The 19,499-nt window shown below is 35.3% G+C and overlaps 1 protein-coding gene across 4 annotated transcripts in view; it reads left to right on the top strand.

Moving 5' to 3' along the window:
- Nucleotides 1-18,527, top strand: part of LOC123712606 (adenylate cyclase type 3) — a 31,699-nt gene extending 13,172 nt beyond the window's left edge. For 2 of the 4 annotated variants that reach the window (XM_045665796.1, XM_045665793.1), the window contains exons 11-21: nt 7,764-8,019; nt 8,183-8,266; nt 8,341-8,445; nt 9,254-9,459; nt 10,512-10,587; nt 10,874-11,096; nt 11,274-11,356; nt 12,194-12,295; nt 12,881-13,129; nt 13,745-13,888; nt 15,781-18,527. In XM_045665796.1, the coding sequence (XP_045521752.1) occupies nt 7,764-8,019; nt 8,183-8,266; nt 8,341-8,445; nt 9,254-9,459; nt 10,512-10,587; nt 10,874-11,096; nt 11,274-11,356; nt 12,194-12,295; nt 12,881-13,129; nt 13,745-13,888; nt 15,781-15,906 (1,654 nt within the window). In that variant the 3' untranslated portion in view covers nt 15,907-18,527. The remainder of the gene's footprint in view (nt 1-7,763; nt 8,020-8,182; nt 8,267-8,340; nt 8,446-9,253; nt 9,460-10,511; nt 10,588-10,873; nt 11,097-11,273; nt 11,357-12,193; nt 12,296-12,880; nt 13,130-13,744; nt 13,889-15,780) is intronic. The other 2 variants (XM_045665795.1, XM_045665794.1) reach the window with 2 other exon arrangements.
- The last annotated feature ends 972 nt before the right edge of the window (nt 18,528-19,499 follow it).

The raw sequence follows: 19,499 nt of genomic DNA, 5'->3' as shown, positions 1-19,499 counted from the left end.
GTCTTGTTATCGCATTCCAAACTAAGTCACTAGTCGCGTTTCGGCTCGCTTATATATCCCTGGGAATAATTCTAAACAATATTCGAGAACTTTCTAGGCGCGCTTGCTACTGAGTAGCGATTGCACAATTCTAGAACGTTCGCACTCTTTGTCTCTTTCGCACGTTGCTCCGTCCTTGTCGTACGGCGTTCTAGAGTGCTCGTCTAGTTTCGAGAAAGTTCTGATCTTCTCTCTCTCTCTCTCGTATCATTTCGTCCTTGTCTCACACCTAGAAAGTTCAGTCTAGAATATTCCTTCATCAAAGGGGTATAACAAGGCCTGAAAACGCCTGAAAACGGGTCTCCTGAAAACTGCACCACTCGACTACACATGTTCTGAAACCGACTGAAAAAAGGTTTCAGCGTCCTGAAAACTAGGGTAACATTATGAAAATTACAATTTTCTAATATGTGATTGACCCTCTCCTGAAACGGTCAGAAATCATATTACAGCCTGCTGAAAAGTTCTCTAACTAGTGGAAAAATCTAGAAACATGCAGTCGACCCGTCTTCGTAACACTACCCCCTCCTTAGACATGCTCGTCCCGAGCATCATTACATCCTTTATAGGGGGCCAATCGATTTATGTGAACGACTTTCGGTTTGCTCCTTAAACCAACCATTTTCTTTATGCGATAGGTAACGTCATTTATCTTCGTGACTATCGTGTATGGACCGTCCCAGTTAGCTTGAAGCTTTGGTGATTTGCCTTTTCGTTTTGTTGGGTTATGGAGCCATACTTGCGAGCCTTCTTTAAATTCTATGTGATTCGTCTTTCTGTCATACCTAATCTTCGTAGTCTCACTTATTTTACTTTGTGATGCACGTACGTGTTCATGGATTTCGTCCAGTTTATTACGCAGATCCGCAGCATATTCTGTAACACTCTCCGGTGTGTCAGGTGGTCGCCCAGTTACAATATCCGCTGGTAATCTAAGTTGTCTCCCAAACATGGCTAAAGCAGGAGTAACATTTGTGGTTTCATGAACCGCAGACCGGTATGACATTAGAAATAATGGAATATACTTGTCCCAGTCTTTTTGATGGTTGTCCACCAGTTTTGCCAAGTGCCTTTCCAAGGTTTGATTGAAGCGTTCCACCATTCCATCTGACTGTGGGTGATATGGAGTAGTCCGCGTCTTATGAATTTCCATTAATCGGCATAATTCTTGAAATAGTAGAGACTCAAAATTTCTTCCCTGATCACTGTGCATTTCCAAGGGTACTCCAAATCTAGAGAATACGTCATTTACAAGTATCTCAGCTACTGTAACTGCCTCTTGATTGGGAATAGGGAATACTTCGGGCCACTTCGTAAAATAATCCATAACAACCATGATGTACTTATTTCCTTTTTCTGTTAACGGAAATGGTCCAGCTATGTCAACTGCTATCCTCTCCCATGGGGCTCCGACATTGTATTTCTTCATACTCGCTCTAGTTCTCGTCTGTGGGCCTTTAACAGCTGCACAAGCTTTACATTTTCGAATCCAGTCTTCTACATCTTCGCGGCAATGTATCCAATAAAATCTCTCTTTAATTTTCAAAAGAGTCCTTTTTACACCTAAGTGTCCGCCTGATGAGCCGTCATGAAACATTTCCAATATGTTGCGAATCTTGGATCTTGGCACAACTAACTGTAGATGAGATGCATCCCCACGAGCGTTTTCCCATTTGCGACATAACACCCCATTATGGAGAACTAAGCTATCCCATTGAGCCCAGTAACTCTTGGTCGTGGTGCTAGTAGATGCAACATCATTCCATCGCGGCTTTATAGCTGAAGATTTCATCCAGTCCAAAATTGGTTTAATGTCAGAGTCTTGTTGTTGCTCTTCCTGAATTAACTTACCACACCAATCTGGACTAATGGTATCCGTTCTTAGTATCCTCACATGGGCAACCTCTCTACCTTCGTGTCTTGTACAATGTTTACAGTCTTCCTCACATGGCCTACGAGACAATGCATCTGCGTTCCCGTGTGCTCTACCCTTGCGATGTTCAGTAGCAAAGTCATACTCTTGCAATTGTTCGATCCATCGCGCCACTTGTCCTTCTGGGTTCTTGAACTGAAGTAGCCATTTTAATGCAGCATGATCTGTTCTAAGACGGAACTTGCGACCTAGTAAGTATTTACTGAAATGCTGCAGCGTCTTCACAACAGCCAGTAGTTCCCTCCGAGTGACACAGTAGTTTCGTTCTGGTTTCGATAGCGACTTGCTGAAGTAGGCTATTACTTCCTCGTGCTCACCTTTTACCTGTGATAGTACACCTCCGATGCCAATTCCACTGGCATCTGTATCTACCACATATTCGCCATCATGTTCCGGGTAGCCTAGTATCGGAGTCTCACATAATCGGTTCTTGAGCTCATTAAATGCAACTTCACACTCTCCATCCCATGTGAATTTCCTCTTCTCTTCGGTGAGTCTGTGAAGAGGTTTTGCAATATCCGCGAAATTTTTCACGAATCTTCGGTAGTAAGAACATAAACCTAAGAAAGCACGGACTTCAGTTTTATCTTTAGGTACTGGCCATTCCTTCACCGCAACTATCTTCTCGGGATCTGTTCGAACTCCGTCCTGCGATATAATGTGACCCAAGTAGCTCACTTCTCTTTTGAAAAATAAACATTTCTTTGGACTTAATTTCAGGTTGGCTTTATGGAGTCTGGTGAGCACCCGTTGCAGATTCCGTATGTGATCTTCAAAATTTCTCCCAATGATGACTACATCATCCAAGTACACTAAGCAGGCTTGTCCTATCAGTCCAGACAGTACTTTCTCCATTAGTCTTTCAAAGGTAGCAGGCGCATTACAAAGCCCAAACGGCATAACTTTAAACTGCCATAGTCCTTTTCCAGTTGAGAACGCTGTCTTCTCTTTATGGCTTGGGTCTATCTTCACCTGCCAGTACCCACTTTTCAAGTCTAAAGTTGTAAACCATTTTGCCCCACTTAAGGTATCCAAGGTGTCATCTATTCTAGGTAAGGGGTAACTGTCCTTCTTTGTGATATCATTAAGACGACGGTAGTCGACGCAGAACCTTAAACTGTTATCCTTTTTCTTGACTAAAACTACTGGAGAGCACCAAGGGCTGGATGATGATTCAATGACATTATGATTTGACATTTCCGCAATCATCTTGTCTATATTCTTTTCATATGCGACAGGTACTCGTCGCGGTCGCAAACGTATCGGTGCTTCGGTTCCAGTCTCAATTCGATGTTTAACTACACCTGTCCTGCCTAGATCTCCATCGTGTGTAGCAAACATGTCTGAAAATGACATCAATAGTTCCTTTGCTTTCAACATTTCTTCTTTTGACAAGGTTTCCTTACAGTCCTTTAATACTTCTTGAACTATATCTCGTTGTTTACTGACTGTACTATTTTCAGTGATAGATCTATAGACGTCGTACCCTCCCTTCAATGTATTACCTTTTAGCGAAACTACCTCATCTCTACACTTGAACGTACCGTTCTCCAAGTCAATCTTACAGTTGTAATGCTTCATGAAGTCTAAACCGATAATACAGTCATCCACGATGTCAGCAATAATCACCTTGTGCCTATATGATCTTCCCCCAATCTTGAAGGTAGCGATACCTTCCCCTCGAACGGTTATGTGCTGACCAGTAGCTGTAAGGAGCTGTACATTTCCACCAGAAAGGCTTTTGTAAAATGACTTCAGAAGTTGGTATCTAATTACTGTCCGGGAAGCTCCAGTATCAAGGGTTAACTCACACCTACATCCGTTTACTTCTCCGTCGATAACAATGGTATTGCCATCCTGAGTTTGAGTGATCATAACTTTTGGGGCCTTCCTTACAGAACCGGCCAGCACCCGCCCCTTGGTCCTGGCTTCTACTCGTTTCCCTGCCGCTGTTCAGCGGCAGTCACACCCGCTGCTACCGGTTCCTCACGTCTAGTCTTTATTTCGCCTCTGAGATCTTTTTTTGGGCATGAAAACCTCATATGCCCTATTTCCCCACAGAGGTAACAGGTGGGTCCACGTTGGGAACTTGGTTTTTCCGTGACAGCCCTGATGCGGTTAGGTCGATGATCCTTGCAAAATGCTTCCACCTCCAACGCATGGGCAAGAGCATCCTTAAGGTCCTTATGGTGACCAAGGTTCACAGCCATTCGAGTTTCACGGTCTCGAATACCGTCGACAAAAGCTTGAACCAACATCTTGTCTGCAACATCTGGTGAGGATGCGTAGGCCTTCCTTACCAGCTTCTCTATTTCAAGTCCCCATTTTTGCAAACTTTCATTTGTCTGCTGTATTCTATCCTTCAATTGAGCCCTGTAAACGTGCTCTAAATGTGCGTCTCCATACCGTGATTCCAGGGCATCTAGCAGTTGCTTCAACGTCACCTTACCTTTCTTGGTATCTAATATGGAGAGGGCTTCGTCTCGCAATCCCAGAATAAGGGCGGTAACTGCTTGATCGTCAGTCCACCCGTTTGACTGTGCTACAGTCTCAAACTGCAGCTTGTACGCGCCCCAAGAAGATGTACCATCAAAGGGAGGCACTTTCAGATTTCCAGGCGCTGTTACAGTCGTGACAACACCAGTGGTCTTCAGGCATTGGATTTCATTTTCTATTCCAAGGATACGTTTATCCTGCGTGGATAGCTTACAATCCATATCAGATTCCAAATTCTCAATCTTTTTATCTACCTGTATTTTCAGGTCACAAAGTTTTTCTCCTATACGGCGAGCCTGCTCCTCTTGACGTCGTGCCTGCTCCTCTTGACGTCGTGCCTGCTCCTCTATCATGCGACGTGTCTGAGCCTGTTCTTCCATCATTTGGCGTGTATGTTCTTCTTGACGGCGTGCCTGATCTTCCATTATTTGTTTTGTCTGTTCTTCCTGACGGCGTGCCTGCTCTTCCTGACGGCGTGTCTGTTCTTCTTGACGGCGTGCCTGTTCTTCCATCATTTGTTTTGTCTGTTCTTCCTGACGGCGTGCCTGTTCTTCCATCATTTGTCGTGTCTGTTCCTCTTGACGGCGTCCCTGTGCTTCCATCATTTGCTGCAGAGCAAGGAGGATGTTGCCATCGTTACTTTCACCCATCCCGCGGTTCGCATCGAAACTTTGTCGCCGGGCGGCTTCGCGTGCTGATTGCGCCCTTGTCTGCACTCCCTCCGCAGCTGAAGACTCTGCCACAGACTCCTCTTGATTCTCCCTTGGAGTAATTGGCATTTTTCTATCCCACTTCTGACACCAAAATGTTACGAGCTAGGGGATCGGATAGAAAATGCCGTAGATTTATTCAAGGGTTTATTTCTTGGTAAATCAATGAGGAATTTATGGGCACAAATTAACCGCAGAGATGCACTAATTACACACACAAAACAATCACTAATTACTTCACTTATGCACACTTTACACTGTAATTTATCACTTGTATTCACTTTGTTCGCACTTTATCGCTTCGGTGTTTTGGTCTTGTTATCGCATTCCAAACTAAGTCACTAGTCGCGTTTCGGCTCGCTTATATATCCCTGGGAATAATTCTAAACAATATTCGAGAACTTTCTAGGCGCGCTTGCTACTGCGTAGCGATTGCACAATTCTAGAACGTTCGCACTCTTTGTCTCTTTCGCACGTTGCTCCGTCCTTGTCGTACGGCGTTCTAGAGTGCTCGTCTAGTTTCGAGAAAGTTCTGATCTTCTCTCTCTCTCTCTCGTATCATTTCGTCCTTGTCTCACACCTAGAAAGTTCAGTCTAGAATATTCCTTCATCAAAGGGGTATAACAAGGCCTGAAAACGCCTGAAAACGGGTCTCCTGAAAACTGCACCACTCGACTACACATGTTCTGAAACCGACTGAAAAAAGGTTTCAGCGTCCTGAAAACTAGGGTAACATTATGAAAATTACAATTTTCTAATATGTGATTGACCCTCTCCTGAAACGGTCAGAAATCATATTACAGCCTGCTGAAAAGTTCTCTAACTAGTGGAAAAATCTAGAAACATGCAGTCGACCCGTCTTCGTAACAATATATTACTTATTGTATAGGATATTTGATGATAGATCAGCTTTTAAACCATTCAAAAAGTACCATAAGTTTAAAAGAATTGTGAATCTTCACCTTTTAATATTTTAGCTCTGCTTTTTTACATTTCCTAAAACACATTAAATAAGATACAAATTTATCCCAATAATATATACTCGGAAATTCCTCTTACTTTCGAAATTGGTACATTAGTTTCACTACCATAATAGTTTCTATACATTGTCCACTGAGTTTACGACCCAAAATGTGTCTAAGCCTCCGAAACAAGAAACTTTCAGCAGTCCCTGTCCCGTGAAACTTCTCGCCAATTGCTGGTCTAAATAAATAAACACAAATAATCGTCGCTTTAAATTTTCCTAAGTATTTATAAAAACTGTGGACTGTTTTTCTGAACACAGATTATATATACTATATACCTACGTTATTAAAACAAATGTGACGTGGATTGTATCGTCACAGTTATTTGTGCACGTTTTCATGAAAAGTAGGACGCTTTAGTTAAAAGCGTACGAGACTAGTATGTATATTCTTTCTTATACCGTATTGTAAGACTGCTGAACATAGCTGAAGTATTCAGGGTTATTCGAGTAATAAATCTGTTATTTATACTTAGGAGTGACTACTTTAGGTTTTCATTATTCCTAAAAATAAATCAGCGGCGCTACAACCTTTTACTGGTAGATAAGCCTTGGATCTCTGTATTAGATTCGCGATCATTTGTTTTTTCTAATAGGCAAGTTGGTGATCAGTCTTTTGTGCCTAACACACGTCGTCAACTTTTTGGGTCATGTTAACTTTAATTGTACGAGGACTAGGACAACACCACCCTGATTATTCCCAAGACCTCGCTATCTACCTAGTCCAGCCATAGATTCTCTTACAAATGAAAATGCATTTTTTTAATGAAGTAATGTTATATTATTAACCTAATAACTACATATTTATTAAAGTATCCGCAAAAATTTAAAATATTCTATTCGAAATGGCCACCTTTAGCTTTTATACAGGCCTTTAATATTTCGTGCCTTGCCAATTCGTGAGGTACCTACGTTTCAAGCTTGTTTACTAACACAGCAGTCTGCAGCTAACTCAGACGTAGTTTGCGATGGTTTCCCTTCCTCAATAGCCTTCAATTCTTCGTTATTACGGGGCTCGTTCTACAGGTCGATATTTCCAGAACGTTGGAATCAAAAAACGCAACGTTTTCTTTTGCTTTTGACACTACCACCAAACACATCATTAATCCTTCGAGCCGTTACTGAAGCACTGGTGCCACGGTGGAACTCGTACTTGTAAATAACGCAATATCTAATATTTTCCTTTTTAAAAATAGAGTGACGCAAAGAAAAAAAATTAAAACGGTAAAATGAAATAAATCATGGTTTTAGAAAAACAAAATTTAGTAAAAAATTAAATTTGGAATTCCTAACCAAAGAGTTATTTGAAGTGGGCAGTACGGCAAACGCAAAATATATTTATTAATAATAACAATTAATTGAAGGAATTTAGGTCAGAGAGCCTCTGAGAGGGTCTGAACTATTACAAACTAATAATAGTTTTAAGTTTGATGGTACAACCTTCTTGCCTTTAAACAAAATTATTGCTATAACATATGAGTTTGCCCCAGTGATTTACATTCAGTACCATTGCACTCTTACTATTTTTTGGAGTCAGTAATCTTCAAACCGTTTCTTCCAGGGAACTTGCTGACGGTACCACGATTTGTTTGACATTTAAAGAGAATGAGATTGAGAGTGGTTATGCGCAACGTGGAAACTCTTATCCGCAAGCAATTGGAGCACCACCAATGATAATTCTACCAGCTCTGACTCCCATAATTACCTTTGCTGTACCCAGTACGTGGACTTTCCACGCTTTTTACATCGCCCTAGTATTGGAAGCGTGCGCACTTAATATATTATACCTCATTATATTTCGTTACGCGCAGTATAAGGTATGGTATCATATTTTTTATAATATTTCTTCCCTTACCTTACCTCAATATCTTTATTTTATACCGTCTTCTATTATTTAAGTATTTTTCGCATATAATTACATTTAACATTTTGGTCACTGTTAAATAAATTTTGACGTTATTATAATTTTCTTCTTTTTAGAGTAAAAAGATACCAACATGCTGGAAGCTAGCGTGTGGTATATTTAATATCGCAGTCTTCTTAGCATTAAACGTAATTCCACTGGTATGTACCATTATAAATATCAACAATATATAAGTCAAATTATTAGTTATTAATGAATGTAATGAATTTTGCAGATTGTCTGTGGATTCATGGAAACTAACCCCGATGAAGTTGAGTTAAATGAACATTTTTTTGGCACCAGAAACCAAAGATGTCTACATACTTCTTATTATTATCATGTAAGTCAAAAAGTTTATCATAAATTAATCATATATATATATATATATATATATATATATATATCGATATCATATATGAATAATTTATAATACCCTACGTACCTATGAATATAAACTAACTTACGCTATAAAATTTTAAGACAATATAGGCAAGGCTCATAGGCAAGCAGCAAAAACAAAATATAATTGAATATCGATTTTTAAATGACTGTCTAGAGATTCAATTAACTCTCTGATTTAACTACTTTACTACGACATATATATCGTGTTTATTGTATTACTGTATTATAATTAAAATACTAAATAAACCTTTCGGAAAAATGTTATATAGATTATCTTATACGCATAGTTTATTAATAAATCAAGTGAAGGATGAAATCATTAGATTAGCACCTATGTAAAACAAAATGTATTATGGCCATAATTGTAGGTTTTTACATTAAAAATACTATTTCTAAAAAAGGCAGTCTATCCCTGATGCTTAAAAAGTCCAAGATTCTTGAGATGAATACACTTGGTATACTTTGTTTTACTATTGAATGTCTGTAAACTTACTTAATAATTTATTTAAACAAACAAATACAGTAAAAAGCTCATATTTGCCATAAGTATATTCGTCACAAAAAGGTCCAAGATTCTTCTTAAGACAAATACTCTTGATATATTTTATTTTACCATTAAACGTCTGTAAACTAATAATATCATATCTCAGACCTATATGTATCTAATTTTTGTAACAGCTAGAAAACATTTTTTTATTTTGAGAAAGACAAAATAAATTATGAGTCCGCGTTATCATATTTTTTAGATGGGTGTCGGCGTAGCCTGTAGTGTGTTATGGGTCCGTCCCCTTCGCGAAGGCTACCGTCTTTTACTGCTAACAGGAGTTGCAGCTGCCCACGCGCTGCCAGTCGCCTTGTATCCCGCCCTACTGGATCGGTACCGCCCGCCCTTCGCCCCTTACCTCAATACCACTGGCGACCCGACTATAGATTTGATGTTAGTTGTGTACGTGTACGCATTCCTTACATATATTTTGTATAGTGTGCATGTGATCTATAATTTTTTTAAGCCAATGTTCCAAGCCATAACGTACCTTACCAACTTTACCCATACTAATACTAAATTATTATTTTATACCATTCGAACCTCTTCCTTGTGTGTTATTATTATCATTTTTGCAAATGCATTAAAAATAATGTTTAACTAATGCATTCAAATCTGAGCCTTTACTATGTAACTGTTGGCCTAGTGGCTTCAGCGTGCGACTCTCATTCCTGAGATCGCAGGTATCCGTAGCTTTAAACCAATGGACTGCAATTAAAATTCACGGAGGAAAACATCGTGAGGAATCCGGCTTGCCGTAGCCTTAAAAAAGTCGACGCTGATCACCTCTTTGCCTATTAGATTGACAAATTATCATAAAACATATACAGAAATCTGAGGCCCAGACATAAAAAGGCTGTAGCGCCACTGATTTATTTTGTATGGGAAGTTACAGAGTAAGAACGCCGATTCCTGTTTAAATCTTGTCTATATAAATTAATATCATCTAGCTTTTCTGTTTTGTCTTTGATTTTTTTTTAAATTTCTACTTTATTAGCATAGATTTTAAATGTACAAAATGTATCCAAAGTACCACGAGATTATTTCTAAGTGATTAAATATTTTAGGAAGAATAAAATGACAACGTCGTGAGCAAGACAATTATTATTTATTTCAATTAACTTCACTTGAAGCTAGACTTTCCCTATGATAATTCTCACGTAATCCTAGAAAACTTAATTTTAATAAATTTTCATATCATTTTAGTTAATGTCCTAAGCAAAGGTTCTTATTTTAAACAACATAGAACTGTTTTCAGAACAGTCTTCACAAAACAAGTACCTACTTGTCAATTAATGATTTATTAAATATATATGTATTATACCTTATTATTTTGTCTGACTCGAATGGAATCGAGCCCAGAAGGTCGATCTACCAATGAAGGCACTAAATACGTATGTGTTTCATACAGTATCTGTTAACTTTTAATAGCTTTAAGTCTTCTTAATTATCCATTCCAGATCCCAGATACACCCCGGAAGACACATTCTGATGATGTTCATAATTATCATAGGATTGGTTATATATCATAGATATGTAAGTGATAATATTTTTATTACTTATTTTAATATAAACACAATGATACAATTATTTCAATAGGTTTTTAATATTCACTTCACTGATTGTTCCTTTATACGATTTTTATAAATCACACATATTTGGATACCTGTGTCTCCAAAAACGCAACGTAATTAAAATAATTACATAAAAAATTCAAATATTGAGTGAGGGAGGCCCTGTTTCTGAAACAAATTTTCAGTGCAACGAATATAGATATCAACGCAATAAATGGCAAAATCTTTTTTTTTCCTTCTAAATATAGAGTGAGTCAGTGGAGCGAGCGCGCTATTCCCGTGGCGTTCGTATGCGTGGCCAGGCAGAACAAGCGAGAGAATTGCGACGTCGGAACGAAGCACTTGTTCATAATGTCCTTCCGCCACACGTCGCCACACACTTTATGGGCGCGAGGCACCACCACAGAGACCTATACAGTCAGAGCTATGCTGAAGTCGGAGTTCTATTTGCCTCCATGCCTAATTTCACAGGTACTACATATATGTAGGTTATTTCGGCAACGCACCATGCGTTTTAGACAAACATGATAGATTAAGAAAACCTATATGCAATGAATTATAACGATGTCTCGTAATATTTTCTTATACGTACTTAAAAACAAATATATAAAGATATCGCAATACGAAAATTCCACATTCCGGTTACAGAGTTCTACTCGGAAGAAACAGTCAACAATCAAGGTCTAGAATGTTTACGATTTCTCAACGAAGTTATATCCGATTTCGATCTTGTAAGTATCTGTTTTTATTAAACATCTAAAAATACATCAAGACTCAGTTTTCTAAACAACATAAAACTTTGTTTAGAATTACAGTAGCTATGGTCCGTATGTCGAATTTACATAATTTATACATATATTTTCAGTATATTCATGTTATTTGTAGGTCTATCTATATAATGTCAGATATCAAATGTGATTTCTAATGAAAAATGTACAACTGGATATACATATTCGTTATTTTTATTCGGTTTTGCTATTTGTTGTTAAAGCAGGAAAGCTATATCTCATAATGGAAATACGATAAATAAACGTTTTCCAATATTGTTATGGAAAAATAAATATTTTCGGCGTGGACAATTTCTTGAATTTGATTAAAATATATATTTCTGGAAGATAAGTCTGGCTTACATTTATATTAGGCTTACATAGATATTAATATTTAAAAAAAACCTTAAGTCTATAATAATAAAAATATTCACCAAAGCGGCGATGGTGATTTAATTTGGTCATACTTTACGGTTCGTCATCCAATACTATATAAACATTATCCTCCTTAATAAAACAAAAACAGTCTTTTGAAACGTTTTAACTAAAGAACTCATCTATCTCTTTTCTTCTATATAAATCCATGAAGCATTTGATTACACGTAAATATGTTAAGTGTAAATGAAATATATTTTAATATGCGTGCATGTTGTTTAATTTTTGTTACTTAGAGTATACACATAGATATTAAATATTAATATGCGGTCAGAATTTAATATTTAAAACTACTGTCACTCAATGTAAGAACGACATATATCTATTCAACAGCAAATCAAACCTAGTAATTCTAATTATTTTCAGCTACTAGAGGAATCAAAGTTTAGCAAAGACATAATCAAGATAAAAACAATAAGTTCTACGTATATGGCAGCATCAGGCCTCAACCCCACTCGACAGATGCAGGTTTGTCGAATTTTACAATTGTCTATTAGTAGTAGTACAAGTTATAATATTTGAATTAGTCTTAGTGAATGTTATTCTTAAGTGATAAACAGCGGTAAGTTGAAGAAATAGAGACTGAAGCAGTGTTATTGGACACATATTTATGCCAAAGATTCTTATTAGTAATGGTTAGACATTATTTACTTATTACTCTTAAGTTATACTAGTTTGTAATGTCTAATCATGACACAGTGATAGAGACTTTATGAAGAAAAACTTAACAATACGTAAAAGTGGTAAAAACTAAAGTAGCAAGATAAGTAAGGTACAAAGATTAATTATCACGATATTACGAACACAAACTATATTAATTATAGATACAGTCTTCATAAATTGGTTATTTGGATTAAACTAACACAATAATCCTGTGTTTACGCTGTGACAGATAATGATAGAAGTTTTTGATTTTGTTTTTACGAAATTATAACGATGAGTTTGACGCATTCGTATACCGGAAAACTTTTTATTTAATTGTGTAAACCTTAGAAAATACGTTTTGGAAGTGTCTCTAATTTTAATAAACTCTATAAAATTTGTCTATATTAGCCGACAGATGGGACGCTAGTCCGCTGGGCACACCTGGCTTGTCTGGTAGAATTTGCTTTGGAACTGCAACGTGTGCTAGCAGCCATTAATGAGCAGTCATTCAATCACTTTGTACTGCGAATGGGGGTCAATCACGGGCCCATAACTGCTGGGGTCATTGGTGCTAGGAAGCCCCATTATGATATATGGGGGAATACTGTTAATGTAGCTTCTCGTATGGAGAGTACGGGAAAGGCTGGATGTATTCAGGTGCGTATACGAAAATACATACATTTTCCAACGTTCTAGCATCATTAGATTTAAAAATTATATGCAATCAAATTTTTACATTAATTAAATAATCAAGGTCACAGAATCATCGCTTTCGAGAGATCTCGTCAGCTATCGTTAAAATTAAATGAGAGATTTTTTATAGAAAGTTGCCTTTGTAATCTATTCCTGTCTATCTTTTTGCATTACATCTATGCTAATAGAATAAAACTGAAATGTTCAATTTGCACAGACTGTATTAAATTTAAGAAGATGTTTTGTGGCAGACCATTTTTCCAGGAAGGATATATAACGCTACAACCGAATTAATGTTGCAGCTAGTTAGAAATATAAGGAAAACATCAGGAGTCTTCTAATATTTGTAGTTTACCTACGATTGTATTAAACGTACCATAAAAAATATTACGCACCTATTCTTTCAACCTAAGATGGTAAGACTATTAAAGAACAACATGTGAAAGGCCTACATTCTTTAACTGGTTTAAATCGCAATACCCCATTTCGTAATTATATAACTAACGCCATTGTTAAATCTTAAAATGGCTTCTTTGAAGAATAATGCAAAACAAATAGTTATTCTATTGTTTGATTCAGGTGACGGAAGAGACATGTGAAATCCTACAGAAGTTTGGTTACTATTTTGAACAGCGAGGGTTGGTAGCTGTAAAGGGAAAGGGTCAGCTTATGACGTACTACCTCCTGGGTAAGAGGGAAGACGGACATCCTGAATGTCCTACGGTAAGCTTTCATAAACAAAACCAGTTGTAATATAAATGTTTTAGTTTTAATTCTACGTACACACGCTACCGTGCTGATATTTTTAAAAGTTTATTGTATAATTAATTGGTTTCAATAAAAATTGTCTGTTTCTAATTATCTTATCAGGTGTTACTGCCTAAACAAAATATATACATATATATAGGCTTAGTTATAATCAAAGGCGTTGCTTATGAGATGACGAGTTATACTGATTACGTACTAAATAATGATAACAATACTTTCGAAAATGAATATATACAATCAAACACATAAAATAAACATTACAAAATTAAATGAATGTAAACACCGAGACAATGTCAAAATATCAGGCGCTATATTTTTATAATATTTACACTTCGTTATATCGTATCGTCCATCATCTTCGATCGGCTTAATTTTTAAGCACAAGTCACATTTTTATTTATTGATTTGTAGTAAACTGATTAACATAATTTAAATAACTAGTTTCGCATAAGAATCTTTATTTTCTATAACCTTTGTAATTATGGAAAATAAAGATCCTTAAATTTGTAAGAATATTTTTATAATCAGAATTAAACATGATTAATTAATTAGCATTATAAAATTTACTAAATACCCAATTTGTTACAAAATAAAATGTATTAGTCTACACAGCAATTCATTGTTGATGACTAACCATTTGAAGTAATCAAAACAAAGTCATGATAACAGAATCGGCGATGAGTCAGTTATTTAAGATATATATTGACTTAACGTACTAAAATAATTTTATATATTTTTAAAATTAATATGATTAATTTATTTTTTGTAAACAAAATAAAACCTAAAATCTACGCTTTTATCATCAATTTAATCTTTGTTCTTTACAAATAGCCAATTCATGGACAATGCTCATGAACACTCTAACAGCCGTAATTAGAGCCGACAAATTCTTACCTGTGCACTTCCTTAGGTAATCCTCAAATTAATTAATTACATTAAATTACTTATTGAATTCTAATTGTCTTAATGCATTAGTTAAGTTTATATACTTAGGATTCGTCTATGGCTAAATGTATTATGTCCTAATATTTCCAATTTAACATAAATCTTAAATTAAGTATAATAGTCAATCGTACATTATCGATTTATATTGGTTGGTAAATGCATGTAGTCGATCATATTACAACATTATACTTGCAAAACGAACAGCATAATTTATATTGTCACGCGCTCTTTAGCAAAGCAGTGAGCGTTTAACTATTATAATGAATATAATTTTCTTCAACACCATTAATGAGATGAGTTGCCGACAAGCTACGACGGCCATTTCTTCATGTAATCGGTTTTATATAAGGCACCTGTCGAATGAAGACACGATTAAAGTTCTAAAACGTGAACAATTAGAATTTCAAAGCATATCTTTGATTTATTAATGGAACAATCTTTTCTATAAATAGCTTTATCCCATGTTTAAGTCGTTTACATTCCACACAGCAAATATTTACTAAACAATTATTTTATTGTACTTATCATTACTAGCATTAATATTTTCAGATTTGGTTATTTTATATATAATTAGTAGACATTCTTGTCTATATGTCAAAATCCGGACATGGTTTCGATATAGACAGTCTACCCGGACAGGCCGATTTACAGTGTCGCCCTATCTGGATAGATAGTCTTAATCGAGTGCCTATTTCTTCAGAAAAGCTGCATCGAAGAAAGACCTTAAATGGACAACGTGAACGCTTAACATATTCGCTTAGTTTTTTTTAGTCAGACTGTTCTATTGTTCATCAATCCAGTAACCCCAGGGTATTGTGGAGATACGTATTTGATATTTGATACCTTCTTAGATTACAAATATTGTTAGTGATACAATCTCATTTAAAATAACATTAATACAGGTGGACGAAAGTGCAGAGGCAGACGCAGGTGACGCATTGCTAGCTAACGGCACCACATCCACGAGTCATCCAACCGCCCAAACAGTGGCCCCACACGACGAAGTGGAGCGGCCTTTATTAAATTAGATGTCTTTTAGAGTCTCTTTCCGTAGAAAACCATGGATAATTATAATTCCTATTCGTCGTAAACTGTATTCCATTGTTAACTCTATAGTATATATTTCCAATGGCAGTGGATAGACCAGACAGTATTTAATTAAAATTGCCATATTCAATTATAAAAATATAACGCTTTTAAGTTTCTACCTCTTATGTACGTGATAATTGTAATAGCAATAATACTAGCAATACACATGTATAATTTAATTACATAACATCTGTATTATAGGCATATAATACAATGTATATTGAATCTCATAAACTTCGGAAGCATACATAAGTTAATCTAGGTTAAACTTCTATTATTTTATGAAATCTAATTTTTTTAACTAAGGAAGTAAGATATATTTATTCTGGACTATAGGAAAATAGCTAATTTTGTTGAATAAGAGTCACTTATAAATTAATTCTCTTGATTTTGTAAAATATGATATAACATGGAATTGCTTATTATGATGCTACGTACACACATCACAAGTGGACAAATATATATATAGACAAATTTTAGTTGAAACTACTTTTCAACATTACGTTTGACAGATGAGCGAGTTGGTCATGAATTTGCACCTTATCGTAGCTGGCCCACTGTAGGACCTTCCATACGATATTTAATAGTAAAGCATTTTCACTAACTTTACGTGAAATGAGGTCTGTAATAACAGGAGCAGTGAAACATTTGATTTGATTATTTAAATGATATAAGCTACCTAAGTCGAGACGTAGCGTTAGACGAAATTAAGACCTAAATTTTTTAATGTTGCAGTTTACTTAATAAATATTGAATATTAATAACTTTAACAATTATTTCGACTGATTTTTCTTGCTTTACTTGTATAACTTTATTCAGTAGTGTTCTATCGTAAGTTCTTGCGTACCGTCTTCTACACAGTTTTACAGGTGATATACCTTACAAAGATGTTTACATGCTCGCTTTTGTAACGTGTAATTGGAATGCAAGTAAAAAATTCCTAAACAATGATTATCATAAGGAAAAGGTATTGCGAATTTAATATATGAAAATGTGCGTTTCTGAAAATTCTAGAAATCGGTGCCAATCTTCGTAAAATACGTTATTGATGCGGTTTTATATTGCAAGACATGCAGTGATGCGTATGCGAACCATTACATAACATTCATTTTGCGGATAAATCTGTAGTTGCCTCATCTCGTAATGTAGCTGTATTGTGATATTCTTATTAGGAGTTAGGCTCATCCCTATCACTTTTACAATTTGAATGATTCGTACATTGAAATAAGTGCCATCTACATTCTGGTAAAAAACCTGTTTTTGTCAATTTGAAAAAAATGTATGTAGACCTATGATGCGACATAATTATCTGATATTTACATTACATTTATGTATTTATTTCGTGAAATCCGTCGATTCCAGTTTGGCTCCATCGATTCTTACCAGTTTTTCTTGTCACGAATTTCAACGTACGGGTTTATTATTGACATTTCCATAACATAGATGTCGTTAGCGTTGTCTTTAATTAACACGATTATTTGAATAAAGTATTATTATATTGAATTGTACCCAATTTCTTAAATACCCGTTACGTAATTATATCGGGAAACTAACTAATCGAGTAATTCATTAAAAATAATATTTTATTTGAATGGATATTAGCATAAGTGTCGTAAAAGGACGTGCTTAATGCCTATTTTAGCCTAAGTGTAAGTAGGAAGTAGCGTTTAGTTAAAAAGTGCCGTAACAGACATTAATTAGTATATTGTTTTATATACTCTCAGTAGTTATAGATTATCTTGACGCTTTTATAATAAATGTAAACATTGTTTAATGGTGATACTATAGCTATATGGTACGAAATCGATTGTCTATTGCACGGGAAGGTATTATTTTTTCATTATGATTTTTTTTAATAGTGTCTACAATGAACTCTTTATATTGGTTTTGGTCAGGCAATTATTTAAATCAAATTCGTATTATTATTTGTAAGTAATCGTTTGCATAACCAAATATTGGGTTAATTGAGACCTAGTAGTTGTAGATAATAGTTTCACGTGTAATAGTTTATGAGTCTTATAATTGTGCGGTGTTACAAATGCTACTGCATTGTAGACTAGTAGAGTGAAAATTCTCCTGGAAAACAGCAAAGTAAAGTTCAGTCCAAAATTACGAACATTAACGTTAGTTTCAAATATTTTTCAAAAAAGGTCTATCTTATATTTTTATTATTGGTTATGAACAAAATATTATCATTTAAATGGAAATATTTTGTCAAAATTATGAATCAATAAAATCTAATCATATCACAAAAAGATTGATTTAAGTTAAAGATAAGCATTCAGATAAAGACTTTATCAAGTGTACATAATATATAATTATGTGTATTCAATTCATTTTCAATTCTGATATATTTTTACGAACTTCATTCCAACAAAGGTCCAAATACATACCATAAAGAGGAGCATTTGTACACGCCAACTTCTGTAGTGATACACTGTCCTGTGATTTGTTATTAGGTACTTACTTAATCTATAATTTTATACATATTTTAGCTCAAACTTTAAGGTTTAACCTTAGAAAATCTGTACTGAAATTCTTATATCAATAAATAAAGCAATATCCATCATATTTTTAATACTACAATGTAATATTAAGTTATTACAAGTAACAAAGACTTATGTATCTTAATACGTATATGATCTAAAATCTGAAAAACAGAACCATACCTATAAAATATGGTTGTGACCAAAACACTGTCCAAAGTGAAACAACACTAACTGCCCATTGAAGTATTTTCGAACCAATACTACTATCCTTCTCAAGAAAAGATCAAATTCTTAAAAAGCCACTGCAGAGCATTCCGAGTGTGAGTGTGTAGCGGGTAGCACACAACATCAGATGAGCCTCCTTCCGGTTTGTCCTCCTTGTTTATTTTCAGAGAATTAGAGACACTCGAATGCACATTTTTTGTGTCATCAGTAACGTCTAGTGTCTTACAAGTCGTTGACATATGTACATATCTTACGATTTAATGGTCAAACACCCGGATCTATGGCTTTTATATCAAGCTAGAGTGATGATTTAGAAATAAGTAAATTTTATTTTACTTACAGTTCGCACACTTGTTTTATAGTTAAACACATTGCCCAACCCTTTGCTAGTCCATTTCCTTAATATGCAAACAGTGATTCATCAAACAATGCTGAATTATTTTATACGTCAAGCATTTAAACCATGTATCAATTTATCAGCATTACATTCGTGAAGGTTTTATAACAGTGCTTTTGAGAACCATTTGATCTTCCAAATTATATTAAAAGACCTCATTCCCATCACATTGTTAATAGTCGCGGTGCCTAATAAAGAACTAGAAATATACAAAAAATGGTATCGAACAAAAATATTGGGAAAAGTAAATTTGTGAAAGCGGTAATAATACGTGTTAAATAGTACGTACACAAACTAAATAAAAGTTTAGCTCAACTCATACTTGTGGGTATTACAAATGTGTTTTCAGTAAAACTACATCGACCCTAAATGTTAATCCAATAAACTTATATTTATAAGTGTTCAATAAACATCTGGAAAG

Source organism: Pieris brassicae, chromosome 7 (genome assembly GCF_905147105.1).
Source record: "Pieris brassicae chromosome 7, ilPieBrab1.1, whole genome shotgun sequence".
Taxonomy (NCBI): Eukaryota; Metazoa; Arthropoda; class Insecta; order Lepidoptera; family Pieridae; genus Pieris; species Pieris brassicae.
The sequence above is the reverse complement of the archived record's forward strand: the minus strand, read 5'-3'. Positions and strand labels throughout refer to the sequence as shown.